General features: G+C 41.1%; 1 protein-coding gene across 1 annotated transcript in view; it reads left to right on the plus strand.

The window, feature by feature from the left end:
• Positions 1-7710, plus strand: part of CPLANE1 (ciliogenesis and planar polarity effector complex subunit 1) — a 60083-nt gene extending 52373 nt beyond the window's left edge. Inside the window, exons 50-55 of the mRNA XM_054002472.1 lie at positions 751-812; positions 1231-1395; positions 2673-2785; positions 3126-3203; positions 4512-4681; positions 5047-7710. Of these exons, the coding sequence (XP_053858447.1) occupies positions 751-812; positions 1231-1395; positions 2673-2785; positions 3126-3203; positions 4512-4681; positions 5047-5187 (729 nt within the window). The 3' untranslated portion in view covers positions 5188-7710. The remainder of the gene's footprint in view (positions 1-750; positions 813-1230; positions 1396-2672; positions 2786-3125; positions 3204-4511; positions 4682-5046) is intronic.
• The last annotated feature ends 7180 nt before the right edge of the window (positions 7711-14890 follow it).

Below are 14890 nucleotides of genomic sequence, written 5' to 3' on the forward strand. Positions count from 1 at the left end.
GTAACAGATCTATGTGAAATAAAGTATTTCTCCTGAAAGATTAAACAATCTTTTTGAACTGCCTGGGATGTCCTTCTGCACATGTGTGGAGAGAAGTGATTTAAGAAAAATGGGTCCTGCTTCTCTACTTTCCTGTGTTGTCAGCCCATTAATATACACTTGATGCTTTTGCGATGGTCTTTTCCCCTGAAATCATTAGTGGAGGGATTCCCAGCTTTCAGTGGACAGTTTGGGTTTGGTTTAAAGAAGAATTAAAGACTTCAAATTGTACTCTAGCAAACACAGGTCAAAGTGCAACCTTGTCCAGTTTTATGTATCAGGACATGTCATGATTTTTAGGAAACTGGAGGTGAGGTCATTTGAAACTTTGAGCTTGACTATGAGGACATCTCCTTAGGAATGTTAATATTTTAAGCATATGAGGTATGGAAGATGTGACTGGAGGATTTCAGTGTATTTTTTGAGACTGGAAAGTTACAGAGACAGTCTCACTTGAATTTCCTGATAGGGCCATATGCTTTCATATAGGTTTTTTTTTTGGGGTGTTTTTTTTTTTTTTTTTTTTGTGTTTTTTTTTTTTTTGTTTTGTTTTTTTGTTTTGTTTTGTTTGTTTTTTTTTTTTTTGGTTTTTTTTTTGAAGAGTTTCTTAAGCAGTAACTTTCAAGTCAAGTAAGTACATTTTGAGAGTGAAAGACTGGAATGAGACCATAGTACACAATTAGTTAAAGATTTTTATACTTTCTTAAACAGCAACATAAACCTACTTCAAAGGATATTAGAGCCTTCCAGAAGAAGAAAGAAGAAAAAGACAAGTAAGTTGCTTTTAAATCCTTATTTTTATATTAGTTTTCCAGTCTTTAGACAGATGTAGAGATAGTTTTAACTATATTGCTTATGACACTTCAGATATGAATGAAATTTCAAGCAAAAGCATAAATAATTCATGTTTCCTTTACCATTTAGGAAAACTCTGAACATTTTTATCCTTTGACTATATTTGTTGCTTTCCAAATATCATTGTTTGTTTCCTTTCCCCAACAATTACTCATTCATTCTCTCAAGCCCTTCGGTAAGAAATATTCTGTTTGCTAATGATCTCTTAAAAGGCTTAATATATTTTCTGTGCAATCTTGTAAAAAATGTTCTTCATGTAGCCTTATAGGACTCACAAGCCAGCTGTAGTGAAATGAGTGACAGCATGAGGTAATTTGTAATATTATTTCTCCACAGAGCCATGTTGTTTGAGCACTACAGAATCAGAGTATCACAGGCACTTTCTCTCGTGAATGAAATGTCATCTGAAACAGTGGCATCACAAGCAAGTGATCATAGGACATTGTCCAGCACAAGATCAGCTCAAGCTTACAGAAGGAGGAAGGTGGCATCTAGTACAGGGTAACACTCTAAGCATTAAACCTGCTCTGTGTGTATTTACTACCCGCCAAATTTTGTAGCAAGTTTAGACAGGAATAGTTTGAGAAAAAAGTCATACGCTGGTGGAATCAAAGATACAATTTGTCTGGATCAGAGGACTCTCAAGTCCCTGTTCCAGGCTTGTTAAAACCAGTACTGCAAATCTTGGAGAGAGCCTTAAAAATGCCTTTTGGAGCACCGAATAAGCCAACCCAGGAGTTGTGCTGTAAGCAGTGTCCTAACCCATTCCACTCAACATCAATTCCTTTACAGTAAGGTTGGTTAAACACAGGAACAGGCTGCCCAGAGAGATGGTGGAGTCACCATCCTTGGAGGTGTGACTGGGCATGACACTTGGTGCCAGGGTCTGGTTGACAGGCTTGTAATGTACTTGATCTTGGAGGTCCTCTGCAACATTAGAGATTCCATGAATTCCACTAGACTATAACCAGCAATATAGGCCTGAAGAGCATCTAAGAACAAGCTAGAAGCAAATAAAAATTCTGCTGTGCAGACTCTAGACTTGTTATCTTTCTTGTTAATTTTCCATTACTTAGGATTTTACTTGTTTTTACTTTCACACTTTGTTTATTTCCTTTTGAGATGAGGGTATCTGAGTATTATGAACTGATACATTTACTCAGTTTGATGGCATTAATGCTATGTGTGTATATGTGTAATACAGGTGTATATTACACTGTAGTTTTTCTTCTTAGAGAGACAATTTTATGCTTTTCAGAATAATAGGGAGAACTTTGTACTTACCAGGTAATCCTTTAATTTAATATTTGTGCTTCTCTGTTTCACTATGGTATCTTTTTTAGTTACTGTTCCAGGATACAACATTAAACTGAATGTAGTCAGTGCTGTGCAGAGCCTGCTGGTGGTGTCCAAGGGAAGTTTAAGTGCATCAGCCCAGACAGAATCAGACATGCTAAGGAACATCATGCAGGAATCCACTTAGGAGTGGAAGGAACTACTAACTAAAAAGTTTTGTTGGACCTAAAGGGGCTCTCTCTAAAGCCAGTCTGATGTGTCTTCACTGTGATTGCAGCAGTTCTGATTCTGGTTAAGCTTACTGGCCCCACAAGCAGTGTGTGATGCTGGTTCTCAGCTAAGTGGGCTGATTGTGATTTCTCTGGCTTTTATGTCTCTTCTGAATATGCCCTGTGAGGTTTGAGTTGTGTGGAGGAATGGTACATGGTACACAGTAGCAAGTATTTACGATCTTTTGTGTCGGTCTTTTTGTCTTGTTGTAGAGGGCATCTGAACAGTCCTGTTCTGGCAGAAAGGAACAGAAGTGCTGCCAAACCTGGTTTTGGTCAAAAAGTACAACATTTCACCCCAGCTCTTGGTTTTACACAGTCCAGGGGTAAGAACTGAACTTTTTTAATGAAGGCACATATTGAAGAGGATCTTCACGTGACTCCTGGATTTTTGGGAGGGAGATCTGTGTTAAAAATCAGATTTATAGTCCTGGATGTTTCCTGTCCTGAGGCTTTTGCAATTCTGCTGCTATTGTTTTGCTAAGTGATGAGAGTTACCTTTTCTTATCACTTCTTTTTAAATCCAACATACCATAAATTGCCATAGCAAGAGTACTGTGTAATCCAGGCAGCAAACTTGTAGATGAAAATTTCTAAGCATCTTTGAGTATATTTGATCTATAAAAAGTATATTTAAAAAAGGAAATGCTTACTTTGTCTTTACAGGGAATGCCTGTATTCAGAAAAGTACCTCCAGAAGAAGACTGAGAAATGCTACAAACTGTCCTGTTAAGTCTAGACACTGTAAGTTACACAGAACAGTGATGTAGTGCTACATAATACAGGGGGGAATAAGATGCAGATGCAGCATTTGTTTAGAAGAATAAAATTCATAATTTTTTCCCCACTTAAAAATATTTTTAATTAGAAACTTGTGGAATATCACCTCTGTTTATTTTCTGAACAGTTTTAGCCAGATTACTGAAATAAGTGTGCTTGATTTTGGTGAATTCCTGAAACACATGTTATGAAATCACAAGGGACAGAGGCTTTGAGTTTTATCTTTCATTTCAAACCCACAGAGAGAAAGTTAATTAGCAGACCAGGACACAAGAATTATGCCTCTCCCTTACCCTTCTATGCTGATTACTTTCCAAGCTCATTAAAATATGAATTGTCTATGTTATCCCTCTGTACAATATGCATCTAATATAGCATTTTGTTGTAATGTTAGCATGGAAAAATTTGACTAAGCTTAACAAAAATCCTCTTTGGATTTTAGTGGTACTTTTTTCCCATGCCTGTCTTTGTAGGTCTGGATCGACAGAAGATTGTTCCTAATCAAATTCTTTAGCAGATACAGTACTTGTTAACAGCAGCAGAATTTCTGATCAAAGAATGAGGAGTGAATCACTCTGAGACTTAGAAAATACTGTAGCCTGATTCTATTCTGCCTTACACCAGAATTATACTATTGTCATAATTTGGACAGTCAAGGGTCAATGTTTTTGACTTGGCAGTATAGGAAATTGAGAGAAGTAATAATAAGCAGAAAGGCACTTTTCCTGAATCTGCTCTACTCATGTGGAAAAGTAATTTTTCTCTATTCCGTATATTCGCTTTTTAAACTCTATATTCAGGCTGATCTTTCTCTGATTTCCTGGCACCTTTTTGTATCTGTTTTCCAGCATATCACATCACTGCTAAGGGTTTCATCAAAGTTCATCACTGCTATGGGTTTCATGTCTTCTGAAGAGGCACAAATTCAGAATTTATTTAGTTTAGTCCTCTGCCAAATAAGAAGCAATGTGCTTTTGGTGGGGGACAGCACCACAGAGCTTGGATGATGTAGGCACCATGCATAGTCCTGTTCCACTTTGTGTTCTGCCCTGGGAGGGCAGTTCAGAGCATGAGAATGGAAGGAACCAGCAGCCTTTTCTCACCATAAACCCACATCAGTTCTAGATAACAGAGCTTGCTTCTTTCACATAGGTTTACACACAGCTTCAGTTCCTAGAACCTGAAGCTTCCATTCTTGAAGGAGTTTCAAGAGATTGAGGTGAAAAGTGCAAGAAGTGTTACTGTGCTATGGTTGGCCTGTTTTCTCCTCAGCAGCTGAGTGCAGAGTCAGCAGAAGCTCAACACAAAAGCCTTCTCAAGTTACCACTGCAGTTCAGACAGAAGATGTTGATTCTGACACTGATCGAGACGTGGTGAGTCCTTGGACTGTGCCTGATGATATCCAAAGAATACTTCAAGATACTCATGACTCCATGTTCCAGGTAGAGTACCTATTATTCTATAAACTATTTGATACTTTCCACTTAACATTTTGTTTACTTCTGCTTTATTTAAAATGTGGTTCTCTATTCAAAATATGTGGGTCAGATAGATATAGAGAGTCATAAATGATGGGGCTTCAGCAGGGGAGCCTTGAAATGGAATGTTTTTTTTAACAACTGTAGAGACACATTACCTGCCCAGGCAACAGACACTAGTGGGAGGGCATTAATAGGAAAAGAGATTGCATTTGTTGCAGAATAATCAGACCCGTAACTGGATTTGGACATGTTTTAAAAGAGTGGGATCATTTCTGCTGTCCACGAATGAAGCACAATGATCAGTTCATCTTCTCTTTCCCCAACAGGCCTCTGCAGTGCACAGCATGAGTTTCTCTCCTCTTGGCAGTATCGACACTGACAGTGTTTCTGAAAGCACAGGGAGCATCCTCAGCAAGCTGGACTGGAATGCAGTTGAGGCTATGATAGCAGATGTGGAGGACAAATGAATAGTTCTCAGCCACTGTGCTCTTCCAAATAGTTGCTGGTGTTTGGGTTTTGTTTTTAAAATTAGTAATTGTTCTACTTAAAATTGAGGCCTGTATTGGTTTCCTTCTTAGGCAGCATGGAAACTCTCACTGTTTCCAGCCTTGCGTAGATAAATTCCTTAAAATGTACTTTTCCTTCCATACGTGATGCGGTCCTTTTGCTCTGGATGGTCTTCTCAGGCTAGCCCACACCCTTCAGGATCGCACCAGGAGCGGCCGCCCCCAAATCTCTTCCAAGATTTCTCTGGGTGGCGGTGTGCACAGGGGTCCACAGCCCTCTGTGGCAACAGTGGGTTCTAGGCAAAGAGGCAGAAAAGGTCCTGCACCGAGGATTGAGACAAAGGAGGTGAGAGGGGCCACTTCTTTGGGTTCCAAGAGATTTTATTCTCCAGGAGGATCCAGGGCAAGTACTTACTGGGATAAAAACAATATTGCTGTTCCTCCATCTGCAGGATGCTGCTGTTCAGAGCTCCTCCAGCACCCCCCAGCGGTTTGTAGAAAATTTTCCCCTGTGCTCAGTGACCATCAAGTAGTTGAGATGTCTGAACAAATGCAGCTATGGTGACTTTTTCCCAACTGGTGACTTTATTCTGTAGTGAAGAAATATTAATTTTTCATGGAAGTCAAAGGTGTATTAATTCCCAGGGGTTAATTACTGTCATCCCAAACTGTAATAGTTAAAAACCCTAAAAATGTCATGTTTCCAAGTGAAGCTGCATCTTGGCAAACATAAAAAAATAAGATTCAGAGGGAGACTGTTACAGGATTACACACATGCTGGGATAGAACTGACAGTTCCTGTAGGCTCAGAGGTCCAGACTAGCCATGGTTTTTTTTTTTAGCAATCCTCAAAATCTGCATCAGCTTTTCTCACAGGATTGACCAGAGTGTGAAACTCAGGACTGGGTTTGATCATCTTCAAATGAAAGGGGTCAGTGCCTTCAAAGAGCCAATCCAAGCATGAAACTGTGACTTTACCAAAGTGTAATATTGTGTTTCTTCAGAGTGGCAGCAAACAAATCATCAGGAAGCACTTTCTGTTCTGTGGTGGAAAAATACTGTGAAAAATATTGGTTTAGCCAAGTTTGGAAGTCTTGTTATGCCCACAGCCATCTGTGAGAAGGAAGAGAAAGCAGTCAGTCCATTTCATTTTAACAGTGGTAAAGAAAATACTTTCTTGATGTGCCTCCAGATCCACAGCATCACAAATCATTAATACAAAGGCAGGGAGGCAGTTTAAAGACCTCCCAGTTGGGATGTCAGCACTGAACTCACACTTTGCCTGAGCTGTGACAGCAGCAGAGCGTGGGCATGCAGAGCTGCTCCTGAGAGCCACAACAATGAGACAAAGTACTTGGGACATGTGAGAAGATCAGCAAGAGTGATTTCTTAACCAAGCTGCTTCCATGGACTCACTTTTTTTTTTTTGCAATTTCTCTTCTATGATGCCCCTTTTAGGGCTGAAGAGGAGGAAACTGTTTAGAATGTCTTTTTTTGAGAGAAGCAGATAGTCATTTGAAATTAAAGAAATCTTGAAATAGACCTTAAAAAACCATTGAGGAGATCTGCTGTCATAGAAGTTACAAGGATCAAAATAAATAAAAATCTGTTAAGTCATTGCAACCTCTTAGAAACAAATTTTAAAAAGCCCATTTTCTCTAATGTCCTAGTAAAGGCAGTTGAAATACAACTGTATGTATTTACTAATCCAAACTGGTTTACAGTTTAATTGCCTTACTTGCTTCATTTTTCAGGGCTGAAGTTTCTCTTGAAAAGCTGAAAGAGAAGTTAATGCTTATGTTCAAATTTGAAGGCTTAAGATTTTCCTAAAGTACCAAATTGCAGAACTTTGGAAGAGGAAGACGTTGGTAAATTTTACTTCTTTATCCAGTCTGCCTCATTTTTGCCATCCCTTTGGGGTTTTTTTTTGTAGTTTTTGGTGGTTTTGTGATCACAGCCTCTCACCTGTTCCAGTGACTCACCACCTTCAAGAGAAAATATTTCTTCTCTATATCCAGCCTGAGTTGAACTTCTTTCAGTTTAAACCCATTGCCCCTTGTCCTACCACTACCTACCCTTGTAAAAAATCCTTCTCCAGTTTTCTTGTGAGGCCCCTGCTGGTACTGGAAGGAGTCTAAGGTCCCCCCAGAGCTTTCTCTTTTCCAGGCTGGACAATCCCAACTCTCTCAGACTGTCCTTGGAGCAGAGGTTCTCCATCCCTCTAGTCATCTTTATGGCCTCCTCTGGACAGCAGATCCCTGTCCCTCCTGTGCTGGGAGCCCAGGGCTGGATGCAGTGCTCCAGGTGGGTCTCAGCAGAGCAGAGCAGAGGGGCAGAATCCCCTCCCTGCCCTGCTGCCCATGGGGCTCTGGATGCAGCCCAGGACATGTTTTTCCAGGAGTTTCCTGGATTCCTAAAAATACTTAACATTCCCAAGCAAATGTCTGTTTACACTGTGCACAGAATAAATGTTTAGAAACATAACTTTGTTTAATTTAATTTTGGGTTAGTGGCTGGCATGGGAAATCTTCAAAGTAGTCGCTTTAAGAAAATAAAAAGTGAAGAATAATGGACACAAACAAAATCCTCATTGTTCAATTACAGTGTTTTCTGCTCAGTGTGTTTGTCAATGGTCTGGATGCTGGAGGTGAGTTCACCAGTAGCACGTTTGCTGATGATCCAGACTGGAAGGTGCTGTGGATTCTTTTGAGGGACAAGAGGCCTTGCAGAGGGATCTAGGTAGATTGGAGCACTGAGCAATCTTAAATGGGGTGAAATTTGTCAAGTCTAAATGGTGGATTCTGCACCTGGGAAGGAGCAACACCAGGCACAGGAATAAAGTGGGAGGGGAGTGGCTCAGGGTGGGTCAGCAGTGCTGGGGCAGCCCAGAGGACAAACCCCATCCCAACAAACCCCATCCCAGAGCACCGAGCACGGCACAGCCGGCCCAGAGAGGGGATGGTCCCGCTGGGCTCAGCCTCGGGGCGGCCTCACCTGGGGCCTGCTGCGCCCTGCAGGTGGAGAAGGATGGCAAGGTCCTTGAAGATGTCCCAAGGAGGAAAACAAAGCTGGAACTTTCTGTGAGGAGCAGCTGAAGTATTTGGGCTTGTTCACTTCGGAGAAATGGAGGTTGAGGTGTGACCTCACTGCTCTCCACAGCCTCATCAGGAGGGGAAGGGCACAGGGAGGAGCTCTTCTCCCTGGCATCCAGGGTCAGGATGCATGGGAATGGTTCAGAGCTGAAGCAGGAGAGGTTCAGACTGGATACTAAGAAGCATTTCCTTACTACTAGGAAATTGTGGTAAGAGTTGTGGGTGATCACAGAGAAGAATAGGCATCCGGGAGAGGTGGTTGATGCCCCAAGTCTGTCAGTGTTCGAGAGGCATTTGGACAGTGCCATTAGCAATAGGCTTTAACCTTTGCTCAGTCCTAAAATGTTCTTTGGATTAGCAAAAAGGTCTCTTGAAGTGGCAGTTGGATTAGATTATTGCTTCCAACCATAGCTATTCTATTCTATTCTATTCTATTCTATTCTATTCTATTCTATTCTATTCTATTCTATTCTAATTCTAATTCTAATTCTATTCTATCCTATCCTATCCTATCCTATTCCGTTCCAAGTTCTCTACTGTGATTTTGAAATGCCAGCTTAATTTTGTTAACCAAGCAGTGAGAGAACAGTGCAGCTCCTGCCAGTTAATGGCAAAATACTGGGAAAGGTTGCGAACTTTACACTGGGGGTCATTAAGCCCAGCAGCTCCTTGGCATTTTTTTCCACAGTCACTATGTAAGAAATATAATTTTAAACATTAAAATTCTATTTTCTTCCTTACACAGAAACATATAAAAGTACAAATTCTCTCTTTTGGGTTTTAAACTTGCACATCTGTACACCTGCATGTGCATATTACCCACTAGATACAGGATGACCCAGAGGTTTCTCAGCTGTGTTTGAGTTGGTGACTCTCTCAGTCTTTAGCTGACACAGGAGTACTGCTCAAACAGGGTGACAGCAGGATGCCTTTTGTCATCATTCCCTGCAGGACACCTTGACAGATGCTCCTCAGGCCTGGCAGCGTAGCAGGACCCTGACAACCCCTGCTCCGCTGCATCTGGATGGTGCCATGCTGTAAGAGACGGTCCAAAGTTCCCCTCATTTTTACCCCATGATCATCACAAGGACAGAGACTAAGGCCCAGAAGACCCTGACAGGAGTTCTGGCCTGGTTGAGGTGGATGCTTGCCAAGTGATTGTTTGCAGGTGTGCTTGCTGTGCTGCCACGGTACACTGCTTCGAGCAGGGACTGGCAAGGAACAGCTTGCTCTGTACCCTTACACCTGCTTCACAATACCCCAACCCATGAGTTTCCCACCTCTTGGCCAGATACCACTCGCTTTCGAGAACTCTGGTGATCCCCCATGGAAGATCCCTCATCTCCCTCACGACTGCCGTCAAGGGCAGAGATTGAAGCCCCCCCCCCAAGGACTGAGACTGAGACCCTTAAAATTCTAACACAGGGGTGCTGGCCTGACTGAAGAGGGATGTCTGCCAAGTGTTGCCTGCAGATGTGTTTGCTGGACTAAGACAGGTTTCCCATGGGAAGCAGTCCCGAAACAATGGGTCCTGTTCACTGCTGGGACTGATCTGTCCTGTTTGGAACTGGACTGTCTGTATTTGTTCTCAACGGACTTATTCTCCACTGTCATGTACCTGTTCCCTCGACATACCGTCCTGTTCCCCCCACCCCAGCAGAAGACTATAAAAGACCCCTGAGTTAACCACAGACTTTGAGATTCTCCCTGATGTGACAAGCTGGGTCTATTGGCTGGACCACGAGGATTCTGTCTCTCCGTTGGTAGCTATTCTCCCCCACTCTTTTTCTCTCAGTCCTTTATCTCCTTTCTAATCCTTCTATCGCATTTGCTGTGGGCACTCAATAAAAGGTGCGTTTGTTTTGACTGATATTGAAAATCCCCTCTGTGTTGTTTTTGCACTCTGAGGTCTGTAAAACGAACCATCACGACTCCCGCTTGCACCAGGGACCGTGACACTTGGCAACCGCCATTCAAAGCCATTGCCCGAGGCTGTTGCCATGGACACTTGCACGGAGATGTTGCTGGGGCTGGGTGCTGTGGCAACCATCCACTGCCACAGCTTTTAGGGAATCTCATCCAAAGAGACCTGAACTTCCTTTAGCACTCTAGTAGCATGACTTTTCCATTCTGAATAAAAGACAGGGAAGCCTCATAGTTTAAGCACATGATAACTTTCTTTGGTAAGTTAACATATATAGAGGCTGTGTTCTGTATGTCATGCATTTTACATTTAAATATGTTTTGATCTTTGTTTAATATGGAGGTTTTTGTCTGAAAGCTATTAAATGTCAAAAGCAACTTATTTCAGGAAAAAACTTCCTGCAGGAAGTTTAAAAAAAACAACAACAAAGCAAAAGTAGAAGTAAAACCAAAAGTAAAACTTAAAAAACTCTGCTAACCAAACCCCAAAAAGAGACATTGGAGACAACACCCAACACCACCTTAAACAACACAAATAAGTACAAGAATTAAAATAAGACGAAAAAGACAAAGCTACAAAAGTAAGAACATATTACTTCGACTATTTTGGTTCTTTAATATGAATCTTGATTATTAAGGGACTCGGGGAGTAATAAAGTCAATGGTACTTAACCACTGGCTGACATAAGAGCACCTCCAGCAGAAGCGTCTCTAATCCAGAGCTCTGGCTGAGATATTTAAACTTAGAGACTACTAAAAAGATGTCAAATTCTGTGAAAACATAGATTAAGATACACAGGGCTGTCATTTGTGTTTTCTCTTCAAAACCCCTGGCCAGTGAAGATAGAGAAATAATTAGGTTTCAAGAAGAACGTGCAAGGAAAGACAAGCCACACTTACACCTTCTGAAGATGGAAGCAAGTATCTTCCGCTGTGGAATTTTAAGGATCCTACACAGGCTTCAAGAAGTTATGTGTAGTACTGGAATGTGTACACAAGATAAATCTGCACTACAATTTGTAAAATTTTGTAGGAAAAAGGAACAAAATTTCACTACTATCTGAACAAGAAATACAACCCTAAAACTTGCTTTTAAAATAATTTTGTCTGTTTGAGATAACACACAGGAGGTAAAGCACCAGAAGACAACCCTGAGCCTCACTTGGGAATTTTTCAAATACATTAATAAAAGGGAAGGCCTTTTTCTTTTTCTGATATAGAAAGACACAACTAATAGATGGAAGGAAAGCTCAAAAAGTACTTAAATTTGAAAAGGGCCTGCTGAGAGTAATACATGCCTTGTAATTATGAGCACCCTCCTACAAATATCTAGTATGACATTTGAAGAAGTGGCAGAGTGTGTTTCCCAGCCAAGACTTAAAAATCAAAGGTAGGAAAAATTTACACTAACCATGGAGTATCCTGTAATTGGGATCAGTTGTCCAAAGGAAAAAGCTCAGTGTATAGAAGCCTGAACATGACTGGATCTGCAAAGTTTGGTCTGGATGGCTCAAAAGCTGAGCACAGACTTAATAACATCTTCTGCAATTATTTCATGTGGATTTCAACACTAAGGGAAGGAAAGGGATCCTCTCTCTCTTGAGTGCAGTGTTGCTCTTGAGTGGAGCAACAGCAGTACTTTTGGACAGTGAATAAAAAGCCTTGATGAGGAGTGATCCAAATCACCCAGAACCTGGTATTACATGAATCGAATCTGTCCTGCAAGTTGTCAGTGGAGATGGAACTGCAGGGACTCATCGCACAGGTGATGTTCAAGACTGACCTTGAATCTGAACATCCACCTCCACATGAGACTATTCAAAATAAAAAAGCTTTCATAAATAAGAAACAGATTTTCCCAAGTATTCATCACACTTTGCTTGTGCTCACAGAATACATTCAGTCTAAGCAGGAAACCCACTGAATCTCTCCCTCCACACACATATTTCTGGCTTTCAGGAATTTAAGTGTAGTGAAGGAGTATTTCTATACAATCATGAATGCTAACAAGATAACAAAACATGCAAAATAAGAGACTGAAAGACGACTTGCTCAAAGAAAACTTAAGTCTTCAGCCTGTGCTTGTGAAGTCAAAATGAAAAGCAAATGGCCCCCTGTATGGTTTCTCAAAAATAAATTACATCTAGTGGGAAAATGGGGCTGTTTCCAGCAAATTTTGTAGCCTTTTATAGTTAGGAAGAGAAATACAAATAAGGGATAGGTAAAACAAATTCAGAAGCCCTCTTGAGATAAGAGAAAGAAGGAAGTGCATTGAAAGTTAGCTGATGGACAAACAGTGTGGGGAGTCAGGTGCAGCCTCAGCAATGACCCACCCAACACAGCTCGGTGCTGGTGACTGCAGCTGCCGAGAGGCACAGGCTGCATTGCAGGCACAGCTGCAGCACCCTGCTAATGACCAGTCCCCAGCAAAGTGGGGATGAAATCCAATAAATCACCTTTCCAGATTTTAGGAAGCAGGATCTTGTTTCAGAATAGAAATATGAGCCTTACAACACAGCTGCACAAAGAACAGTGATGGAGAAAAGCTCTTCTGAAGCCCAACCGGATTGCTCTAAAGAAGAAGCCGCTGAAGTAACAAGTGACACGGGTCACTCTGTGACAGACTCTGTAGATGGGACAAGCATCCATTGGTGACGTCCTGCTGTACCTGTGGTGCAACAACCTCCCCTGGGATGGTTGTCAAGGGCACAGCGCACACTTGGGCAGCCACCCTGCAGGTGTTGGTGGCCTGAGCCAGCTCAGTTCCTTGCTGGATAAAACCCTCCCCTGCCCTGCCCGTGCCCCTGAACTGGCCCGGAGGGCAAGGAGTGTCTGGAGGATATCTGACCTCACAGTCTGGGTAGCAGTGAGCAGTGCATGCAGCTGCACTGCCCCTAAATAATGCAGAAATTAGAAATTATGTAGTTATGTCTGATGGGGGAAACACAGACTGGCAAGAAGTCTCCCAGAATAATCCAAAAATGCATTCCCTGGATGATTTACAGGTGCCCAGACATATTCTGAGCACTGTGAGCAGTGAAAAAGAGATCAACAAAGTGTGTGCTCATTCTAGGATTAAAAACTTACAAGTTTCATTTTGGAAGTGTCCAGACTGAACTCTTGAAACATTTATTTTAAATCAATGAAATATTAAAATACTATGAACTTATTTGTATATAACAATAACACTTTAATATTTAGTCAAGGAACCATGAGATCTAAAAACTTGCTACTTACATTAAGAACTCACCCATTACAACTCAGAACTTCAATGATAAGATGACAAATTCTCTGAAGGACATGGAAACGGTCATATGATCATGGTGTGGCCCTTTGGTGAGTGGAGGAAATCTAGGATATAGGAATTGTGGCTTGCACTCCTGCTATGTGTAGGGCATGAGATCTCGGGAGTGCTGGGACATAGGAAAGCACAGAAAGGGTGTTTGTTGGAATTCAGTGTCACTAAGATCTGCCTGGGGCTTGGAGTCAAAGCAAAGGATCAGCTGAACTTATCCATTTGTTTCCCTGGAATATCATTAACACATGCATTTGGCAGAATATCCTGCTGTTAACTAGCACCAGATGAGCCAGACCTGATTGAAAACTTTTTTTCTGACATGAGCCACGAACACATTTAAGAACTAAAAATAGGGCTTCAAGGTATTTCATGTTAGAGCTACTGTTTAGCACAATTTAATTATTCCACAGTAACAATATTCTTACTAATGACACCACAACAGCAAAACAAAGGCTAAAGTTTGACTGAAATTAAAAAAAATTAAATATATATATATTTTTTTTATGGCCACACCTCACTAATATACTTATGCTGAATATTTCCCATGCATACTTTTGTACATGTTAGAGTTGCTAATATAAGCAATAAAGAACGTCAAAATTACAAAAGAGTGTTACTGAATCATTTAAAAAAATACTTATAATTACAGTTCTGTCAAAAACTATTGTGATCTTGAAAATATTCAAGGACTATTCTGAAATTTTACAGTATGAAGTGGAAGATTAATGATTTCATTCTTATTTAGATTGAGGAAGTATCTGTGTTTTTTTAAAAAGTACAATATGGCTCGTGTTAATTCTAAAAGCTTGATAATACCCCTTTGTTAGGTAAGTTACTGCAACAAGTTCCATGTATGGATCCTGTACTCAAAGAGAGAAAGCAGGAAGAATAAAAAATTCAATAATCTTATAGTTATATATGTAAAAATCTATAGCCATGCAGTGAAAAAATACTACAAGGCTATGTCAATACAAAGGAGTAAAATTGTGTCACTGGATCAATTACTGCACTGCAGCACTTAAAGAACAACCAAAACAAAACCAAACACTTTCTCATGTAGAGAAATTCTTATCTTGTGTGTGCTGCTGCTGATGTGGTTCATGTTGGTACAAGTGCAGCTGCTGCTCAGAGGTTGTGCCCTGCACTGATGCCACTGGTGTCAAGACTGGCACTGAGCCGATGCTGTAGAGAACCACCAGCCAGAGTCTCACACAGCAAACAGGAGATTATTTCCCAAAACAGGGCACTGCTACCTTCTCCTTCCACAGCTGGTAACCAGGGTCCTTGTGATGGGCAAAACCACTAGGTATTACTCTGTGTACTTCGGGAGGGTAAAATTCAACTCTTTAAC

This window comes from Vidua macroura, chromosome Z (genome assembly GCF_024509145.1).
Source record: "Vidua macroura isolate BioBank_ID:100142 chromosome Z, ASM2450914v1, whole genome shotgun sequence".
Taxonomy (NCBI): Eukaryota; Metazoa; Chordata; class Aves; order Passeriformes; family Viduidae; genus Vidua; species Vidua macroura.